We start from the raw sequence: 17,255 nt of genomic DNA on the forward strand, positions 1-17,255 counted from the left end.
AAATTTGCATGCAACATTTCCTACCATCACCTTTTCTGTGGGCGATCTGTGAAGAACTTGTGCCATGCAGCTTCTGTACAAATAAGGGGTCAATTTTCTCCAAATACTTTAGGCGCTAAAGAGCCTCCAAGGTGGCCAAGATGGGGTCTTAAGCTGCAATGCAGGTTTACCCACGTTTAGTGCAGGATGACACCTTGGTAAAGGAGTTGAAGCCTGAGCTAGGAACGGCCGCCCGGAGGCTCATTAAACAGCTGATTGCAACTTAAAATGCCTGCTCGTGCTCATTAAAGAGGCTGCATGGCATTTTGGGAGCTAGCGCATTTCCTAACGCCCTCTCCTAACAGCGACGTGCTGTTTGGGAGTAAACATGGCATTGATGTCGATTTCAACGCTACTTAAAGGGATACTCACCATTTCACGTTCATTGCCCCTGGAGCTGTGAAGAGGACCTTTGAAGCATATCTAGGACACTTTGTCAAGACTGCACCAACATTTGAGCAACATTTATTCCTGAAATTTTCTGACGACTTCACCTCAAAAGAGTAAGGCTGGAATTTTCCATACCTGGGTGGGTCGGGTGTGGCTGTGGCGGGACGCAACCTGTTTCTGATTCCGTTCCGCTCCTCAGATTGACTTTGCGTTAATAGGGCCCATTAAGACCGTTCTGTAAATGGTTCAGGTCTGATGACATCAACGATGACGTGTTTTCAGTCGGGATATTTAAAGGAGCCATGGACACATTGCATTTGAAGGTTCATCTAGGAATGTGCAGGCAGCACACTGCACAATTGGACTACTGAAAAAAGTGCCAAAATTGACTGCACTGAGACAGAGAGCTGCATCCAGGTTCTCTGATGACGAGTCAGAACATGGAGGGAGATCCTATTCCCTTCTAAAGGGCGGAAGAAACCACCCAGGAAACTAAAAGAGCCTGGCTCCAAATAGCAGAGGAGGTAAACAGCAGAGATATTGTGAGGAGGACCTGGATGCAGTGCCGCAAACGTTTCAATGATCTCATAAAATCTGGAAAGGTGAGTACAAAACCGCACTCAACTTCATCCGGCTGTGCCTCTCATCACATCCCCATCACTCTGCCTTCTCAACCCTATTCCTGCAAATCCTTACTCACACCAGCATACCTTGCACGTCCACCCATTCCTCTCTATCTACATTATCACTTCCCCATCAGACTAGCTACCCCTCACACTCACCCTCATCCTAATGCAATCATAAGAACTAACAACACACAAGGAGGCCACTTGACTTTGGCACCCCACTCCATTAAGGTCTCCCTCTAAAGATGTAACCATTCCTTATATTCATTCCATCACTCTCACGCAACATTTTCTTTCCCTCCTTGCAGCAAAAGTGATCCCACAATAAGAGGGAGAGAACCGAAGGTGGAACACCATCATTTGCCACCTAACATTAGCAGAGGAGGCTGTCTTGGAAGTTTCTGGAGTCGCCGAGCAGCTGGAGGTGGGAGACAGAGAGGGGGCTGTCTCAGCAGCCCGGTGACAGAATTACATATACAGCTACATGGCATACATCAGTCACTCATATGGGGATTGACGTCAGCAGACACTGTCATCATGTGCATAATGGTATCTGTACACATTCTTCATATGACATATCTAACTCAGCTCTTTACCCTACCACAGGTCCATCAAGAGCCCCCCACTGTCCAGGAGGAAGAGGAAGACGACTCCTCAGAGGAGCCTTCAGCTTCTGAAGGAGCATCATCACCAGACATGAGCGCACCCAGCACCAGTGCAGATATGCACACCTCGGATCCCATGCAAGATAGAGTAGTGTTGTCACCTGGTGTGTCACAACTCTCAAAGTGAGCAAAAGCAGATGATGGAGACAGGAACAGCAGTGCAGACTCCTCGCTGGAGGGCATAGGACGCTCTCAGCTCAGCTCAGGTGCGTGCAGATGCTGAGCCTCGGGGGCCATCAAGACGTGCAGGAGGCTTTGACAGGTTTTGAGAGCACGATGTCTGCAAAGATGCAGAGAATGGAAGAGTCCATCTCCAACATGAGCATCACAGTGTCGCAGGCGATGGCAACTGTAGGCTGTTCCATGGATAGGATGGCCACCTGCATCGAGCAGCTAATGCACCATTCACAGGAGCACATGCTATCTATGGAGAGTAGATGGCTATCTATGGAGAATAGATGGCACAGGCAGTTAAGTAACTCTGGCCATGATGAGTCCATCCCTGGCCTCCTGGGCAGCAATGTGATCGGGTACTACAGGCATCTGGACCTCAGGTACCTCCTGCTCCTCCTTGTCTTCCAGCTGATCCTTCTCCCCCTGAAGAGGTTGTGTGCTCCGTGCCTTGCTCCTCCTGCAGCTCCAATCTTTGCTGCTGCGCTATGTTGAGTAGTGTGCAGCAGGCGATGATGATTCTGGATGCGTACTGAAGGGCTTCTCCAGATGTATCAAGGCATCTGAAGCGCATTTTCAGTCTGCCTATTGTTTGCTCTATGACACATCTAGTCGACATGTGGCTTTCATTGGGCTAGACTTTCAGCTTCATTGTCGCCGATTTTCTCGGCGGTACAGCTGTTTTTCCGCCCGGCGAAAGTTTCCACTTAAGTTTCTTCATGATATCACCCACATCTGAAGATGCCCGCTAGGACCAAACCGCCCACGTGCAATGCCGAGCACAACCGCCAAGTTTGGCTTCAACTGCCGACATCCAGATTGCCGAGAGAACCACCCTGTAAAAGCTGCTTAAACAGGGCGGTAGGTGAGTACCCTGCAAAGAAAGGTAAGTTAAAGGTTATTTTTTTTTAATTTTAAAACGGTGATTAGGTTTTAAACTGTCTTGGGAATGCTTTGTACGTTTTTATTTTTTTTTATTGAACTTTTAAAAAAAGTTTTCCCCGCTCCCTAGGCCCAACCACAGCCTCGGACTAAATTTTAGTACTTACCGTCCATTCCGGTAACGACCGCCCATGTTGCTAACTTTTCACTTACCCGCCGAGAAAACCAGCAGCAATGAGTGTGCAATCCCATTTTCTCGCTGGGCGATTAGTTTTATTGACTTTAAACATAAAAATGGAAATTCTCGCCAGCTTTTCTCACCGAACGTTAGCAGTTCTTCTCAGCGGGCAATCAGGCGTTGAGAGGCTTTAGGGAAAGTCTGGCCCATTATATCTCTCCTTGGCCTCAGTACGTGGCCTCCTAAAGGGTGCCATGAGCCACGTCTTCAGTGGATATCCCTTATCTCCAAGCAGCCAGCTTGTGTTTGGCGGTGCAAAGAGCTGAGGGAAGGTAGACTGGCACAGGACGAAAGCGTCATGGCAGCTGCCAGGGGATTTGGTGCATTCATGCATAATCATCTTTTTATGGTTGCATTGAGCTGCACATTGAGGGAGTGGAAGTCCTTGTGGTTCACAAACACTGCTGGGTTAAGATGGGGTGCCTTTATGGCCACATGTGTGCAGTGATGATGCCCTGCACCCTTGGGAAGCCAGCCAGAGTGGCAAAGCACAATGCCCACTCAGCAACACTGGCTTCATCAGTGGCAAAGTTGATATAATTGGCTGACTTGTCAAAGATGCCATCGGTGACCTGGGTGATGCATCTGTGGGTGGCCGACTACAGATCCCTGAAAGGAACCTGAGGTGAAGAAGTTGAGGGCACTGGTGACCTTGACAGCCACTGGTAAGGTGTGTCCACCAGGTCCTCTGGGCTGCAGATCCGGTTACAGTAAACTGCAAATGTTTACGATGACCTGGTACGATAGCCTGAGCCTTCTTTGGCACTGCTGCTCAGTCATGTTGAGGAAGCTCATCCTCTGTCTGTATACCCTGTGTTGGGGTTATCGTTTCCGGCGCAGTGCAGCCCTGCGCTGATGCCCTCTGTCCTGTGGAGCATCAGATCGTTGAGGAGAAAATTATTGGTGTTGTTGCTGCTGCTGGTGTTGAGGCTCATCTCAGTCCGCTTCTGAGGAACAAGGTGAAACAGTATAAACTGCGCCCATGCACAGTATAAACTGTGTTCTGCAATAATGACCTCGATCAATGGTCACTGACCTTCCATCTCAGCTTGACAGACATGGTTCCCGAGCTGTGTGATTCCCATGATCATGCAGTGTAATTCAAAAGATCTGTTTAAAAGCACTTTAAGGGTCGACAACAAGGTGTTAATGAGGTAAATTAGCTAGCCCACCTCTGCCGTTCAGTTCCGTGCCGCATTGGCAAACATGCCCAAGTTAAAGACGCAAGGAGACAGGATGACGGCGTATTCCTCACCCGCTCCCATTTATTGTGAATTATACTTCCGACCCGACTCCAATATCGCACTCACGACAGCATGAAAATTCCGGCCATGGTATTTCCCTATTAAATCTTTCAAAACCCTTTGGAATTTTAAAAACCTCAATTCAGTCTCTTCTTAGTCTTTTCTTCTCTCGTGGAAATAGTCTCAGTATCTCACGTATCTGCTCATAACTATCATTTCCCATCCCATCTCGGACTTTAATATCCTTTCTATAATGAGGTGACCATACCACACCTAGTACTCTAAAACCATGGCCTAACCATTGATTTGTACAAATTGATGAGTAGTTCATAACAAATGTACCCTTTTTATATAATCTAAAATGTTGGACTTTTTCATGCTTTTTGTCTGTCTCTATCTATGATGCTGCATTTCCTCTTGTATCATGCACTTGAAGTTGTCTTACAAGCCTTTTGTGCGACATCTTATTGAACTCCTTCTGTAAATCCATAAACACAACAATCTACTACATTCCCTTTATCCAATTGGTCTCTTCAAAAAACTCTTGTCAAATTTGTTAAACATGAAGATTGTGAGTTTTCTTGGGCAAGTGATCTGTGTAATGAGGGCTCACCATGTCATGTCTAAATAGTATTATGAAATTCTGTTGAGTTTGTAACTGAAACAGCTTTTCAAATTTAAAGGAAATCAGTACATTATAGTTGTAGCTATATGTTTTTGAAACTGATTAGTTGAAATTGGAGAATATTAGTTAAGCAACCATAATTTTAAGCCCCTATTATTAAAGTAGTAACACTTCCATTAAAGTAGTACTTCTTTCCCTATGCAGAGAGTTTCATTAGAAGCTAGATAAAAGAGCACATGGGTCTTGAAATTGCCTCCAACTGGAGAATTTTTCCAAAAGTACCCGATGGTCTGGGAGGAGCGTGGGATTCTGGTGGGGAGGGCTTCTCTTCCTGCGCTGCGAAGCGCATTCCCGTTCTCCAGGTTCCCACGCAGAATGTGTGACTGCTCAACCAATCAGATAAAGTATTCTCAATTAATAGCAATGGGAACTCCATATCTACGAGTTCTCATTGTTATTAATTGAGAAAAAAAAACACATAATAACACCAATTAAAATTAATTGAAATTAAAGTTAATAAATATCTTGGAGAAAAATTTAACGTAGTGAGCAGGTTTTAAAAAAAAAAAATGTGTATTTTAATTTTATTTTTTATGTTTTAAGTGTGTTTTAAGAATCTTACGCCTGTAAAAGTAGGCTATGCGCCTGCTTTTATCAGCGCAAGAGTTTTGATGACATTTGCTGGGCAAGATATGGGTAAATACCACAATCTTGCCCTTGCAAATGTCTTCGCTCCCGAGATGCGGAGGATCTGTCAAGCTGGAGCTAGACAGATCGGAAAAGCCAGTCATCAGCCCACAATGAACATGCGCTGAAAACCGGCTTTTCCGATGACTTCCCGGGTCCGTAGAGACTCCGTACGGACCTGGGGAGGCTGGGATTTTTAGGCCCATATTTCATGCAATTTAAATTTTATTTTGAGTCCTACTGTAGATTGTAACAATTTTGCTTCAGGTATGTACATTTGTGAGAATAGATTTGTTGAAATTACCATTTTTGCCATTTTACAGGGCAGTGCAAGCGATTATAATAGTACTGTTGGAAAAGATAGCAGATTACAGCCTTGTGATCATATTTGTACTGATGAAAATGCAGTCTGTCCTTCAGTTACTATGGTGAAATGTAAGTACACATTTGAATCATTTTTAGTTCCAAATCAATTTTGAAAAAGTAGAACTTGTTCCAGTGAAGGAAAGTATCAGTCTGATGGAAGAAACATAATGGCCCTGATTTTGCGGCCCCTACGAGCGAGTATGAGGTGCGCAAGCCTACCCGTAGGGGCCCCTCAAGTTCCGGGTTTAGGCATACACTACATGTGAAGACCTAAAAATAAAAATCAATAACAAAAAATAAAAAAACTATCGGAAGACCTTCAGGGGACCCCATCAAGGTAAGTTGCTGTGGAAAAACCAATTAAAAAATGTTCATTGACCTTTTTTCAACGATCTTCATACTTACCGTCGGGGAGAGACCAGCCTCCTCACAGCGGTCCACCTCGTTCTGCCGCTGAGTTCTGCCAACTCCTGCCAACATCAATATGGGAGCTCAGCGGGCGGGAGGTCAGTTGCACCACTCGGCCGTCCGCTGACGTCAGCGGGCGGTTCCCGGTGGCTCTCCCCTCCTGCCCGCTCCGGCCCACCTCCAAAGTGGCACTGGGCAGATCTCCAGGAGGAATGGCAGCGGCAGCGGGCAGTGAGTTGATGAATTTTGGCCCCTAAGCGTTTGTGTATTTTTTGGAGAATTCCCATTCATACTTATGGTGCTTCCGTATATACCAAACTCTCCACAAGATGGTTGGGCCGGCCCACGTGATCCCAGGGAGACAGGCGAAGCGCCTATATCTGTGGGATGTGTGGGCCTCTATGCAGGCCTTCGCGTAGAGGCTCAGGACCGCAAGTCTCCGAATGTCCCAGACCACCAGTTAAGTTTGTAGAAATTTTTCAGGTCGGAGGTATCCGACCGCAATTTCTGGGCCTATAATGAAGCTGTCCACAATTCTGTCCCAGTAGCATAATTAATAGTAAAAACAGTTAATCTTGCTTGAAAATGAAACTTGCAAACAACAACATTTAGGGTAACTGATAATTATAAGGATTATGATTATATCAGGTTTTTTAATCAAAACATGGCAATCCCCCATTAGTCCTGACCATGCCTACCTATTTTTCCATCTTATTGCCCATGGTTGACACAACAGCATCTCATCTGCTGAGGACAAATAACATCTTCCCAAATCAACAGTGAAACAATTATTTTCTAAGTGCAATTGCTCCCTTCTGTTTCCTGATTCAAATATTATCCATCTAATATCTGTTAAAACTGACAACTTACAGTCCCCAACCTTCATCAGTTCACTAAATAGTTACTGCATAAGCTTTCGATGTTTTTGAGAGACCAATTCCTTCCATATCATTATGTTCCATTTTAACCTCCTGAAAACTAAAAGGTTTACTATGATGACAGTGATGGTAAAATGGGTTATTTTTGAATGGGGTCACCTTCTTAGGTTTGACATTTCAATATAATTTTGAATAGACTAGTAAAATGAGTACCATTTATAAAGAAATAAAGTAAATAACACCACAAATTACGTACTTTGTAAAGACCTTGGTCTATATGGTTGTGCATGCACATTCAATTTTCTGGACTTCGGAGGTGGCTGCGAGGTGTGCTTGGGGAATGTCATTTTCGCCTAGCAAGCATGGTTTAAATTTTCAGATTCTCCAACCTTTCCAGCTGCTCTGTTGATGGATATTCCCTCCATCTTTCCCAGTGGAGAATATCCCTGTGCACCTGTTTTCTGGTTCTGGATTCTCTCCTGATTTGCCGACTTAAATGCAAAGATAGTCTTGTTCCGTAATCATGTAATGAGCCTGTTATAGAGGATAGGATTCCCAAACTTGCCCCAAACAGAATTTGACTCACCAAGGAGTTGGAAGAGCAGAAAAATAATTTCCTACTTATATTTCAGATAAAAACCCATTAGCTTATTTTGTGAAATTTAGGTACATAAAAAAAGATTCCATTTTACAAAAAAACATTTCTGCCACACTTAGTATGGAATGATGAGCAACACTAAATGCTTCATTTATCTTTCCAGAACTTTTCTCATTTCAGTAATTTATACATTTGCTCATTACTGCCCAAGACAATATAAAAGATCAATTTCATAAAGGTATTACAGTAGTTAACCTATAATTTATAGTCTTCTACTTAAGCCAAATGGAATTACATAATCAGCTTTTTATTATTCCATATTTTTAAAGACATTGGGCTAGACTTTACATCAGTCTCCAGATCGCCTAAAAGTGGGCGGTATTTCCAGCGTTAGCGTTTATATTGTTTTTTCTGCTCGCCGGAATATCGCCCATTTTCAAACCCGCTAGTTTCCACTTTTTAATTTGGGCGTTAACTGTAGCGATGTGAAACGGGCGTTAGTGATTTATTCAGTCGTGCAAGGCCAGCATCTATAGCAACGGTCTTTTCCCACGTTTCAGGAAGTTAGGGGACATAAGAACATAAGAAATAGGAGCAGGAGTAGGTGATACGGCCCCTCGAGCCTGCTCCACCATTTAATACAATCATGGCTGATCCGATCATGGACTCAGGTCCACTTCACTGCCCGCTCCCCATAACCCCTTAATCCCTGATTGGTTAAGAAACTGTCTATTTCGGTCTTAAATTTATTCAATGTCCCGGCTTCCACAGCTCTCTGAGGCAACGAATTCCACAGATTTACAACCCTCTGAGAGAAGAAATGCCTCCTCATCTCAGTTTTAAATGGGCGACCCTTTATTCTAAGATTATGTCCCCTCGTTCTAGTCTATCCTATCAGTGGACACATCCTCTCTGCATCCACCATGTCAAGCCCCCTCACAATCTTATATGTTTCGATAAGATCACCTCTCATTCTTCTGAATTCCAATGAGTAGAAGCCCAACCTTTCCTCATAAGTCAACCCCCTCATCTCCGGAATCAACCTAGTGAACCTTCTTGGAACTGCCTTCAAAGCGAGTATATCCTTTTGTAAATATGGAAACCAAAACTGCACGCAGTATACCCTGTATAACTGTAGCAAGACTTCCCTGCTTTTATACTCCATCCCCTTTGCAATAAGGTTATCTGCACACGCGCAGAAGAGAGTGAAAGAAGAGAGAGAGAGAGAGAGAGAGAGGAGAAAGCTGGTGGAGAGATTGTAGTGTTGATAGTGTGGTTTGTGGATTATTGGAGAGACTTGAATTATTTTTGAGATTTTTGAACTATTTGTGATTTTTTTTTGAGATTCTTTGAGATTATTTGAGATTATAAATGGATTCAATTGAAATGATTGAAAGAAGGACGAGTGAGGAGGAGGAAGAAGTTGTGGCGAATGCGGGAAAAATGGAGGACGTAGGCGCCCAAAGTGCTTTAGTGAGGAGGCCAATGCTGCCTTAGTGGCAGAAGTGGAAAATAGGTGGGCACAATTGACCCGGGTAGGCGTGGGAACCCCCCCGGGTTTATCAAAGGATATGGACGGAGATAGCAGAGATGATATCTGTGAGCACTCACGAGATGAAGGAGCCATCCAGATCCGAAAGCGCTGGAATGATCTTGTTGGATCAGGCAGAGTAAGTATTAAATTTATTGATATTTATTTATGTAATAAATTGTAATTGTAATTGTAATGATGCAATGATTAATTTAAATGCAGATCTGATGTATTGTAGTTTGACTGGTAATCGTTTAATCCAAACCTCGATCTTATTCAAGTTATTCGCAGATGGTAGATATAACCATGCACGCGATATGTATAACGTTTACGGTGAATATGATTAGCATGGGATGATTAATTGTGGGTTGTCTGCGTGTTGTGTAATAGTAAAAAAAATAATAATAAAGGTGATATCTGTCAGTAATCTGCTATCTGTTTTATCCGTAAAAGTACCTAGCAATGATCTTATGCCATGCCATGCTCTTATCACGTTTGCAGAAGAAGCTTTTGAAGAATAGGGCCAAGCAACGGCGTACGGGTGGCAATCAAGCTGATATTAGCACCCTGACCGACCTGGAAGAGCGGGCATTGGCACTGGTGGGTGTCCACAACCGGTCGGCCACCCGTGCAACATCTAAACCCATTCTTGTGCCACGTGAGTAATGTATAAACTATTGGGTGATTTAAAGTAATTTAATGCCATTCATTTCCGTATAATATATGATTTATGTAATGTTATGTCATGCTATGTAATTAAATGATGGGATCATGAAATATCATTGTAATGCAATGCAGATTCTGTATTATCATGATGTTAATTATATGTGATATCTCAGTATATTTATTGCAGTAGTGTTGCTCTTGTGCATATGCCTGTATAGCGTAAGCATTCTCATGTGACCCTAGCACCCCCTTCTCTTCTAATTACCTCATTTATGTTTTCTAGCTTCCAGGAACCCCAGGCGCCCCATGATCCTGCTGTTGTTGTCGTCTCTGGAGGCGAGGAAGCAACTGTGTCAACCGTCTGCTGTAGGTCCTCCTCCTCACTGAGGATAGTGAAGAGGTGGAGGAGGAGCCTGCAGCCCTTTCAACAAGTGTTCCTGCGGCCACGTCCTCTTCAACCGAGGAGGTGGCAGGGCCAAGCGGTTTGCAGCCGGCGCCAACCCCGCAGAGTCGGACTGCACCAAGAGCGATTGATCTGAATGTGGACATGGCAAACTTGTCCAGGACGAGCGTCAACATTGGTCAGGAGCTCCTCCAAGCAATGGGCAGGTTATCTGACCAGGTTGCCACTCTGTCCGCGATCATCGCAGAGAAGATGACACGGACAGCAGTGGCACTGGAGAGAATAGCCGGGAACACGGATGCCAGAGGGATACCAGTGGTCCCAGAATACGGCACTGCACCCCAAGGTGCCGTACCCCCATTGCTCGAGATACAGGCGAGTCAGGAGGAAGCTCTTGCTTCTGGCTCGGAGGACATTTCCTCAGAAACGTGCTCCATCGACTTCCCAATTTATGGATCTGCCATCACCCTCTCCCCTCCCACCGAAGCAGCGCTTGAGGTGCCCTCCTGCAAAATGACTTGGAGTTGGTAGGGGGAGGGGAAAAGGCAGGGTACAGACCCGGAGGGGGGGGGTGAAAGAAAGTAGGGGCGTGGCCGCAGGTAGGCAAGGATGAAGGATTATTATTCTTGTTTATTTTTTTTTTTAATTGTTGAATATTGGGTGGGTGGGTGTTCGAATTGTTTAAATTATGTTGGTGTTATTGTTCATTTTTCAATTAAAACATTTTAAACTTTCTCACTTTTATAAAAAGTGTTTATAAAAATCGTTGTTTATAAAATTTATTGTTATTTATAAATGTTTCATTGATGAGATGGGGGAGGGGGGTAATGTTGTGTTGTGTTTGTTTAAAAAAATTATTTTATTAATAAGTTAAATTAAAATATGTTAATGTTAACATTGTTGTGCATTGTCTTCAGGTAGCAGAAACGGTAAGCATATACAAAGTTTGCAAACACTGGCGAGGCCAGGCCAGGAAAGGCAAAGATTAAACGTAACATAAATCAACTGTAACTGTCACCAACGTAATGCAAACCGTTCATTTATGAGCTGCAGACACAACAATCTTGCAGCTGTGTAACTACCACCAACGTTATTTCAAGCAAAGCATTCATTTATGAGCTGCTGACGCAACAATCTTTCAGCTGCCTAACCACCATGGGCCCTTTCCTGTGCTGTGGTCTCGAGGGAGTGTCGGGGCATGGTTTCAACCTGATTGTCCTCCTCAAGGTCTTCGTCCATCTCCTCATCCTCCTCTTCCGCCTCTCCTCTCTCCTAAGGTGGACTATCAGTCCCATCTGAAAATTCTTGTCCCCTCCTGATAGCCAAGTTATGCAACATGCAGCATACCACACTGAATTGAGCGACATGCTCAGGGTGGTATTGTAATTCACCTCCTGAGTGGTCCAGGCATCTGAAGCGCTGCTTAAACACTCCAATTGTCTTTTCGACAATATTGCATGTGGCTACGTGGGTTTCATTGTATCGCTTCTCGGCTTCCGTCTTCTGGGGCTTACACAGGGGGGGGTCATCAGCCAGGTGGCAAGGCCATATCCTTGATCCCCCAGCATCCAACTGTGACCTTGTGGCTGACTCTTAAACAGGTCAGAGACAGCGCTCTCACACAAGATGTGTGCATCATGGATGCTGCCTGGAAATTTTGCATTTACTGCCATTATTATTTGGTTGTGGTCGACAACGAGTTGCACATTCAGGGAGTGGAATCCCTTTCGGTGCCGAAACACCTCTGCATCCTGAAAAGATGCTCGCACGGCGATGTGCGTACAGTCTATTGCTACCTGCACTTTGGGGAAGTTTCCTATTCTGGAGAAACCCAAAGCCCTCTCAGTCTGTGCCTCCCTGGTCATAGGGAAGCTTATAAAGTCCATCCTGCGAGCGTAAAGGGTTTCAGTCACCTGTCGACTGCAGCAATGTGTGGCGAGCTGAGAGATATCGCAAATGTCACCAGCTGAGGCCTGAAAGGAGCCTGATGCAAAGAAGGAAAATGCTACAGTAACCTTGACCTCAACGGGCAGTGCGATCTTGATGGTGCTGTTAGGCTGCAGATCTCCCTTAATGAGCTGGCATATCTCACTGATGACCTCCTTTCGGAAGCGCAGCCTCCTAAGGCACATGTTCTCAGGACAAGTTCAGGTATGACCGCTTATCCCTGTAAGTGCGTCGGGTGTAAGTTCTCCTCATCAGTCTGCCACCTCTTTGATTGGACACATAATGTTCTTCAGTATACCTTCTCCCATCTCTAGTCTGCAGCATGTGAGTAGTCATCAATACTGGCTGAGAAATTACAGGCCCCATTACTATTACTATGTATTCTTCAGAATTAATAAATTGTCCTCCAATAACTCATATAAAATAATCAAATTGACCACGATATGATTAAATGGTTGTTCAGCTTTTAAAACCATCTTAAAAGCACTCAAAATTAATTCAAAACTCCCAGAACTTGAAGCAGCCTTTCATATGAAAAGTCCTCCGATTTACAAAATGGCTTTCATACTGCTGGGTTAAGGTCAGGTGAGTGCAGGTTTTTTTCAGCAATTTTTTTTGGGCGAGCGATCTTTTCGGCTATATATGGACGAGATGTTGAAAGTAATGCTCGCCGATATTCAGGGCGGTTTCTGGGCGTTAGTTTCCATTTTTAAACAGTATTCTGGGTGGTGCATGTTTGCCGATGTCATAATTAAAAAAAAATATGGGCAGGCGGTTTAACTAATTCTACTAACGCTAGCGATAAATGGGCTAGTTTCCATTTTTAGGGAAAATGGGTGGTAAATGGGCGTTAGACTTAATCGTGGCGATTAAATGGGAGGTAAGTGGGCGGTAGCAAGGCAAAACTGATGGAATGTCGAACCCTATGGGCTAGAAATTCAGCAGGTTTGTGCCCATTTACCACCGTTTTACCGCTGTGGTGGGGTGGAAAAAGTGATTTTGGGGGAGGGGGGGGCGGTAAATGCGGCGCACAAAATTTAGCGACCGGGCGGAAAATTCAGCAGCGGTTTTGCGCCGGCGGTAAAAATTATCCCCCACCCATATTTTCACTGTTTTTATGATGTCAATCAGCGTGAAACACCCAGCTATAGTCACAGGCGGGAAATTCGCCGATACCGCCATTTTTGCTGCCCGCCCATAAACCTGCTGGGAAAACTCAAGTCTTATCTGCTCAGACCCACGACACACCCGGTGCTAACGACGCCATCTTGAAAAACGGAGCAGAGGTTCAGTGCATAAAAGGATTTGGAGGGCTGGCTGCGTTTTACACATTAAGGTATTTGTGAGTTTATAGTTCGTTTTGAAGGCTATTTGAGGACGTTTGAGGACATTTAAAAGAATGGAGGCTATAATATCTCTGCCATTATTGCTGGCTGCTTTTTCTATGCAGCATCGAGCTGGAAGAAGGCTTATGCAAGAGCATTATGAGCGTATTCAAAGAGCTCGCAGACATATGGGGAGGAGACCTTACCCCCCATGAGTTTACAGGGAACAGCGCTCACACCTGCAGCTGTCTGAGGCACAGTGCGCTTCCGAAAAGAGGTGGTCACAGATATATGCCAGCTGATCAAGGCAGACCTACAGCTTACCAGCGGGAACAGGATTGCATTGCCCGTCGAGGTAAAGGTGACTGCGGCGCTTGCTTTCTATGCATCCATCACCTTTCAAGCATCAGCAGGGGACATAGCTGCATTTTCCAGGTGACTACTGTCATGTATCTTACATTATTATATATAACTGTATCCTAACATGCTATACATGACTGTAATAAGATATGACCTGTAACCACCAGCATACCTTACCACCAGAGGTGCACTTGCAAGAGACAGGTATATAAGGACAGGTCTCAGGCAAGTGCAGCATTCCAGAGCTGTGAAATAAAGGTGCAGGTCCAGAGTGACCTTGACTTCACTACATGCCTCGTGTGAATCCGTACTGAGTGGACAGGACTTTACAGTGGTGACGGGTTACGGGATTACAGAATCCACAGAATGGCGAACAGTGGATCAGATGAAAAGTACAATGCGGGAGACAATTGGGAGGACTTTATAGAAAGGTTCCAGCAAAGCTTTGTAACCAAAGACTGGTTAGGTGGTGATAAGGCAGACAAGAGAAGAGCCCATCTCTTGACCAGCTGTGGCTCAAAAACATACGCTTTAATGAAGGATCTGTTGGCACCCGAGAAACCAGCAAGCAAGTCGTTTGAAGAATTGAGCACACTGGTAAGAGACCACCTGAAGCCAGCGAGCAGCCTACACATGACCAGACACAGGTTCTACAACTACAGACGCTGTATAGGCCAGAGCATACCGGACTTCGTGGCGGAACTTCGGAGGTTGGCTAGTTTATGTGAGTTCTCCGATGAACTGAGGAGAGAAATGCTGAGAGACTTTTTCATTGAAGGAATAGGCCATGCAGGCATATACCGAAAGCTCATAGAGACCAAGAACCTGATCTTAGAGGCAGCAGCACTGGTTGCACAGACATTCTTGATAGGGGAAGAAGAAACGAGGTTGATTTACAATGCAGGTACGACAACTAACGAAATATCGGAAGAAGACGTTCACAGCACTAAACAAGCTGCTACCCCCACACACAGACAAAACCGGGAGAACAGGCTCTCGACAGCAGGCAGAAGCCATCAAGCTGCTACCCCTACACACAAACAAAACTGGGCGAACAGGCTCTCGACAGCAGGCCGAAGCCATCAAGGGCCACAGGAATGGCCGTTCACACCTCATCAACCCACAATGCGAGCAATCAACTACAAACTGAGAGAAGCTCAAGAGAGAACAACCAGACGTAGCTCATTCTTTGAGAACTCTGAACAATGGAACAGGTCTGTGCTGGAGGTGTTGGGGTGAGCACTCGTCAAGGGGATGTCGATTTCAGCAGGCTGTTTGCAGAAATTGTGAATATACAGGGCATTTGGCCCGCATGTGCAAAAAAACGGCAGCTCAGCTGGTATACGAATCGGATGGGTCGGAAAGCGGACCAGAAGATGGTGGTGACAGTACCCGGGACACCGGTGTACAGTGGGTCAATACGATCAATGGCCACTGCTCCTACAACAGGACGCCTCCTATAATGATGAGGGTCCTACTCAACGGGATATCTGTCAACATGGAGCTGGATACGGGAGTGAGTCAATCTCTTATGGACGCTCAACAATTTGAACAACTGTGGCCGCATAAAAGAGATAGACCAAAACTCACAAGGGTCGACACCACACTAAGGACCTATACCAAAGAAATCGTACCAGTCCTCGGCAGCGCCATGCTCTCTGTCACACACAAAGGGACAGTGAACTGACTTCCCCTATGGATTGTCCCCAGTGACCCCCCAGCACTGCTGGGGAGAAGCTGGCTGGCAAAACTAAACTGGAAATGGGATGATGTCCATGCCATGTCATTAGAGGAACGGACCTCCTGCTCAACAGTTATAAAGTGATTTGAACATCTCTTTCAGCCAGGTGTGAGCACTTTCAAAGGGGCCAAAGTCAAAATCTACATCACACAGAATGCTAGACCGGTCCATCACAAGGCCAGAGCTGCACCCTATGTGATGAGGGAAGAGATTGAACATGAATTAGACAGGCTTCTGTGGGAAGGCATTATATCACCTGTGGAACTTAGCGACTGGGCAAGTCCCATCGTCCCAGTCATGAAGCCTGATGGATCCGTACGAATCTGTGGGGACTACAAATCTACCATAAACAGAGTCTCCCTACAGGATCAGTACCCGCTGCCCAGAGCGGAGGACTGATTTGCCACATTGGCTGGAGGTAAACTTCTCAAAATTAGACCTCACATCTGCGTATATGATGCAAGAATTGACCGAGGAATCCAAGCTACTCACCACCATCAACACACATCGAGGCCTTTTCATGTACAATCAATGCCCATTTGGCATCAGGTTGGCAGCTACCATATTCCAACGCTACATGGAGAGTCTGCTCAAGTCCATCCCGGGGACGGTTGTATTTCAAGACGACATACTTATCACGGGCAGAAACACCGACTCCCATCTCCGTAATTTGGAGTAAGTACTAAAGCGGTTGGATCGGGTAGGCCTACGAGTCAAGAAATCCAAGTGCCTGTTTCTCACACCGAAGGTTGAATTTTTGGGCAGAAGGATTGCCCTGATGGAATCCGCCCAACAGAGTCCAAAACAGAAGCAATTCGCCTGGCACCCAGGCCCTGGAATGTCTCAGAACTGCACGCCTTTCTCGGGCTACTCAATTACTTTGGGAACTTTATGCAGAACTTAAGCACGCTGCTGGAGCCTTTCCACGTGCTACTCAGGAAGGGGTGCGATTGGTTTTGGGGGGACACCCAGGAATGCACCTTCAATAAGGCACGCAACCTTCTGCGTTCCAACAGTGTTTTGACTTTCTTTGACCCAGGTAAAAAGCTAGTTCTCACATGCAATGCATCAGCGTATGGGGTCGGGTGCGTTTTGCAACATGTCAATAGTGCAGGCAAATTACAACCCATAGCTTATGCCTCCAGGTCACTTTCGCGGGTGGAGCGCGGGTACGGAATGGTAGAGAAGGAGGCGCTCGCGTGCGTGTACGGTGTCAAAAAGATGCACCAATACCTTTTCGGGGCCAAGTTCGCATTAGAAACCGACCACAAGCCCCTTACGCCCCTCCTATCCGAGAGCAAGGCAATAAACGCCAATGCCTCGGCACGAATTCAACGGTGGGCACTCATGCTGGCGTCCTACGACTACACAATAAGGCACAGACCAGGCACAGACAATTGTGCCGACGCACTCAGCAGCCTACCCCTGGCGACCACGGAAGGGTCTGACGAACAGGACTGTGAGA

The 17,255-nt window shown here is 45.5% G+C and overlaps 1 protein-coding gene across 8 annotated transcripts in view; it reads left to right on the plus strand.

The window, feature by feature from the left end:
- LOC139233945 (uncharacterized) overlaps positions 1-17,255 on the plus strand; it is a 926,529-nt gene that overhangs the window by 281,897 nt on the left and 627,377 nt on the right. For all 8 annotated transcript variants that reach the window (XR_011588246.1, XM_070864651.1, XM_070864643.1 and 5 more), the window contains one exon: positions 5,891-6,002. Coding sequence is in view for 7 of the 8 variants with exons in the window: in XM_070864651.1 (XP_070720752.1) it covers positions 5,891-6,002 (112 nt within the window). In the remaining variant the exon portion in view is untranslated. The remainder of the gene's footprint in view (positions 1-5,890; positions 6,003-17,255) is intronic.

The sequence above is a fragment of the Pristiophorus japonicus genome, chromosome 2 (genome assembly GCF_044704955.1).
Source record: "Pristiophorus japonicus isolate sPriJap1 chromosome 2, sPriJap1.hap1, whole genome shotgun sequence".
In the NCBI taxonomy this organism is placed as follows: domain Eukaryota; kingdom Metazoa; phylum Chordata; class Chondrichthyes; family Pristiophoridae; genus Pristiophorus; species Pristiophorus japonicus.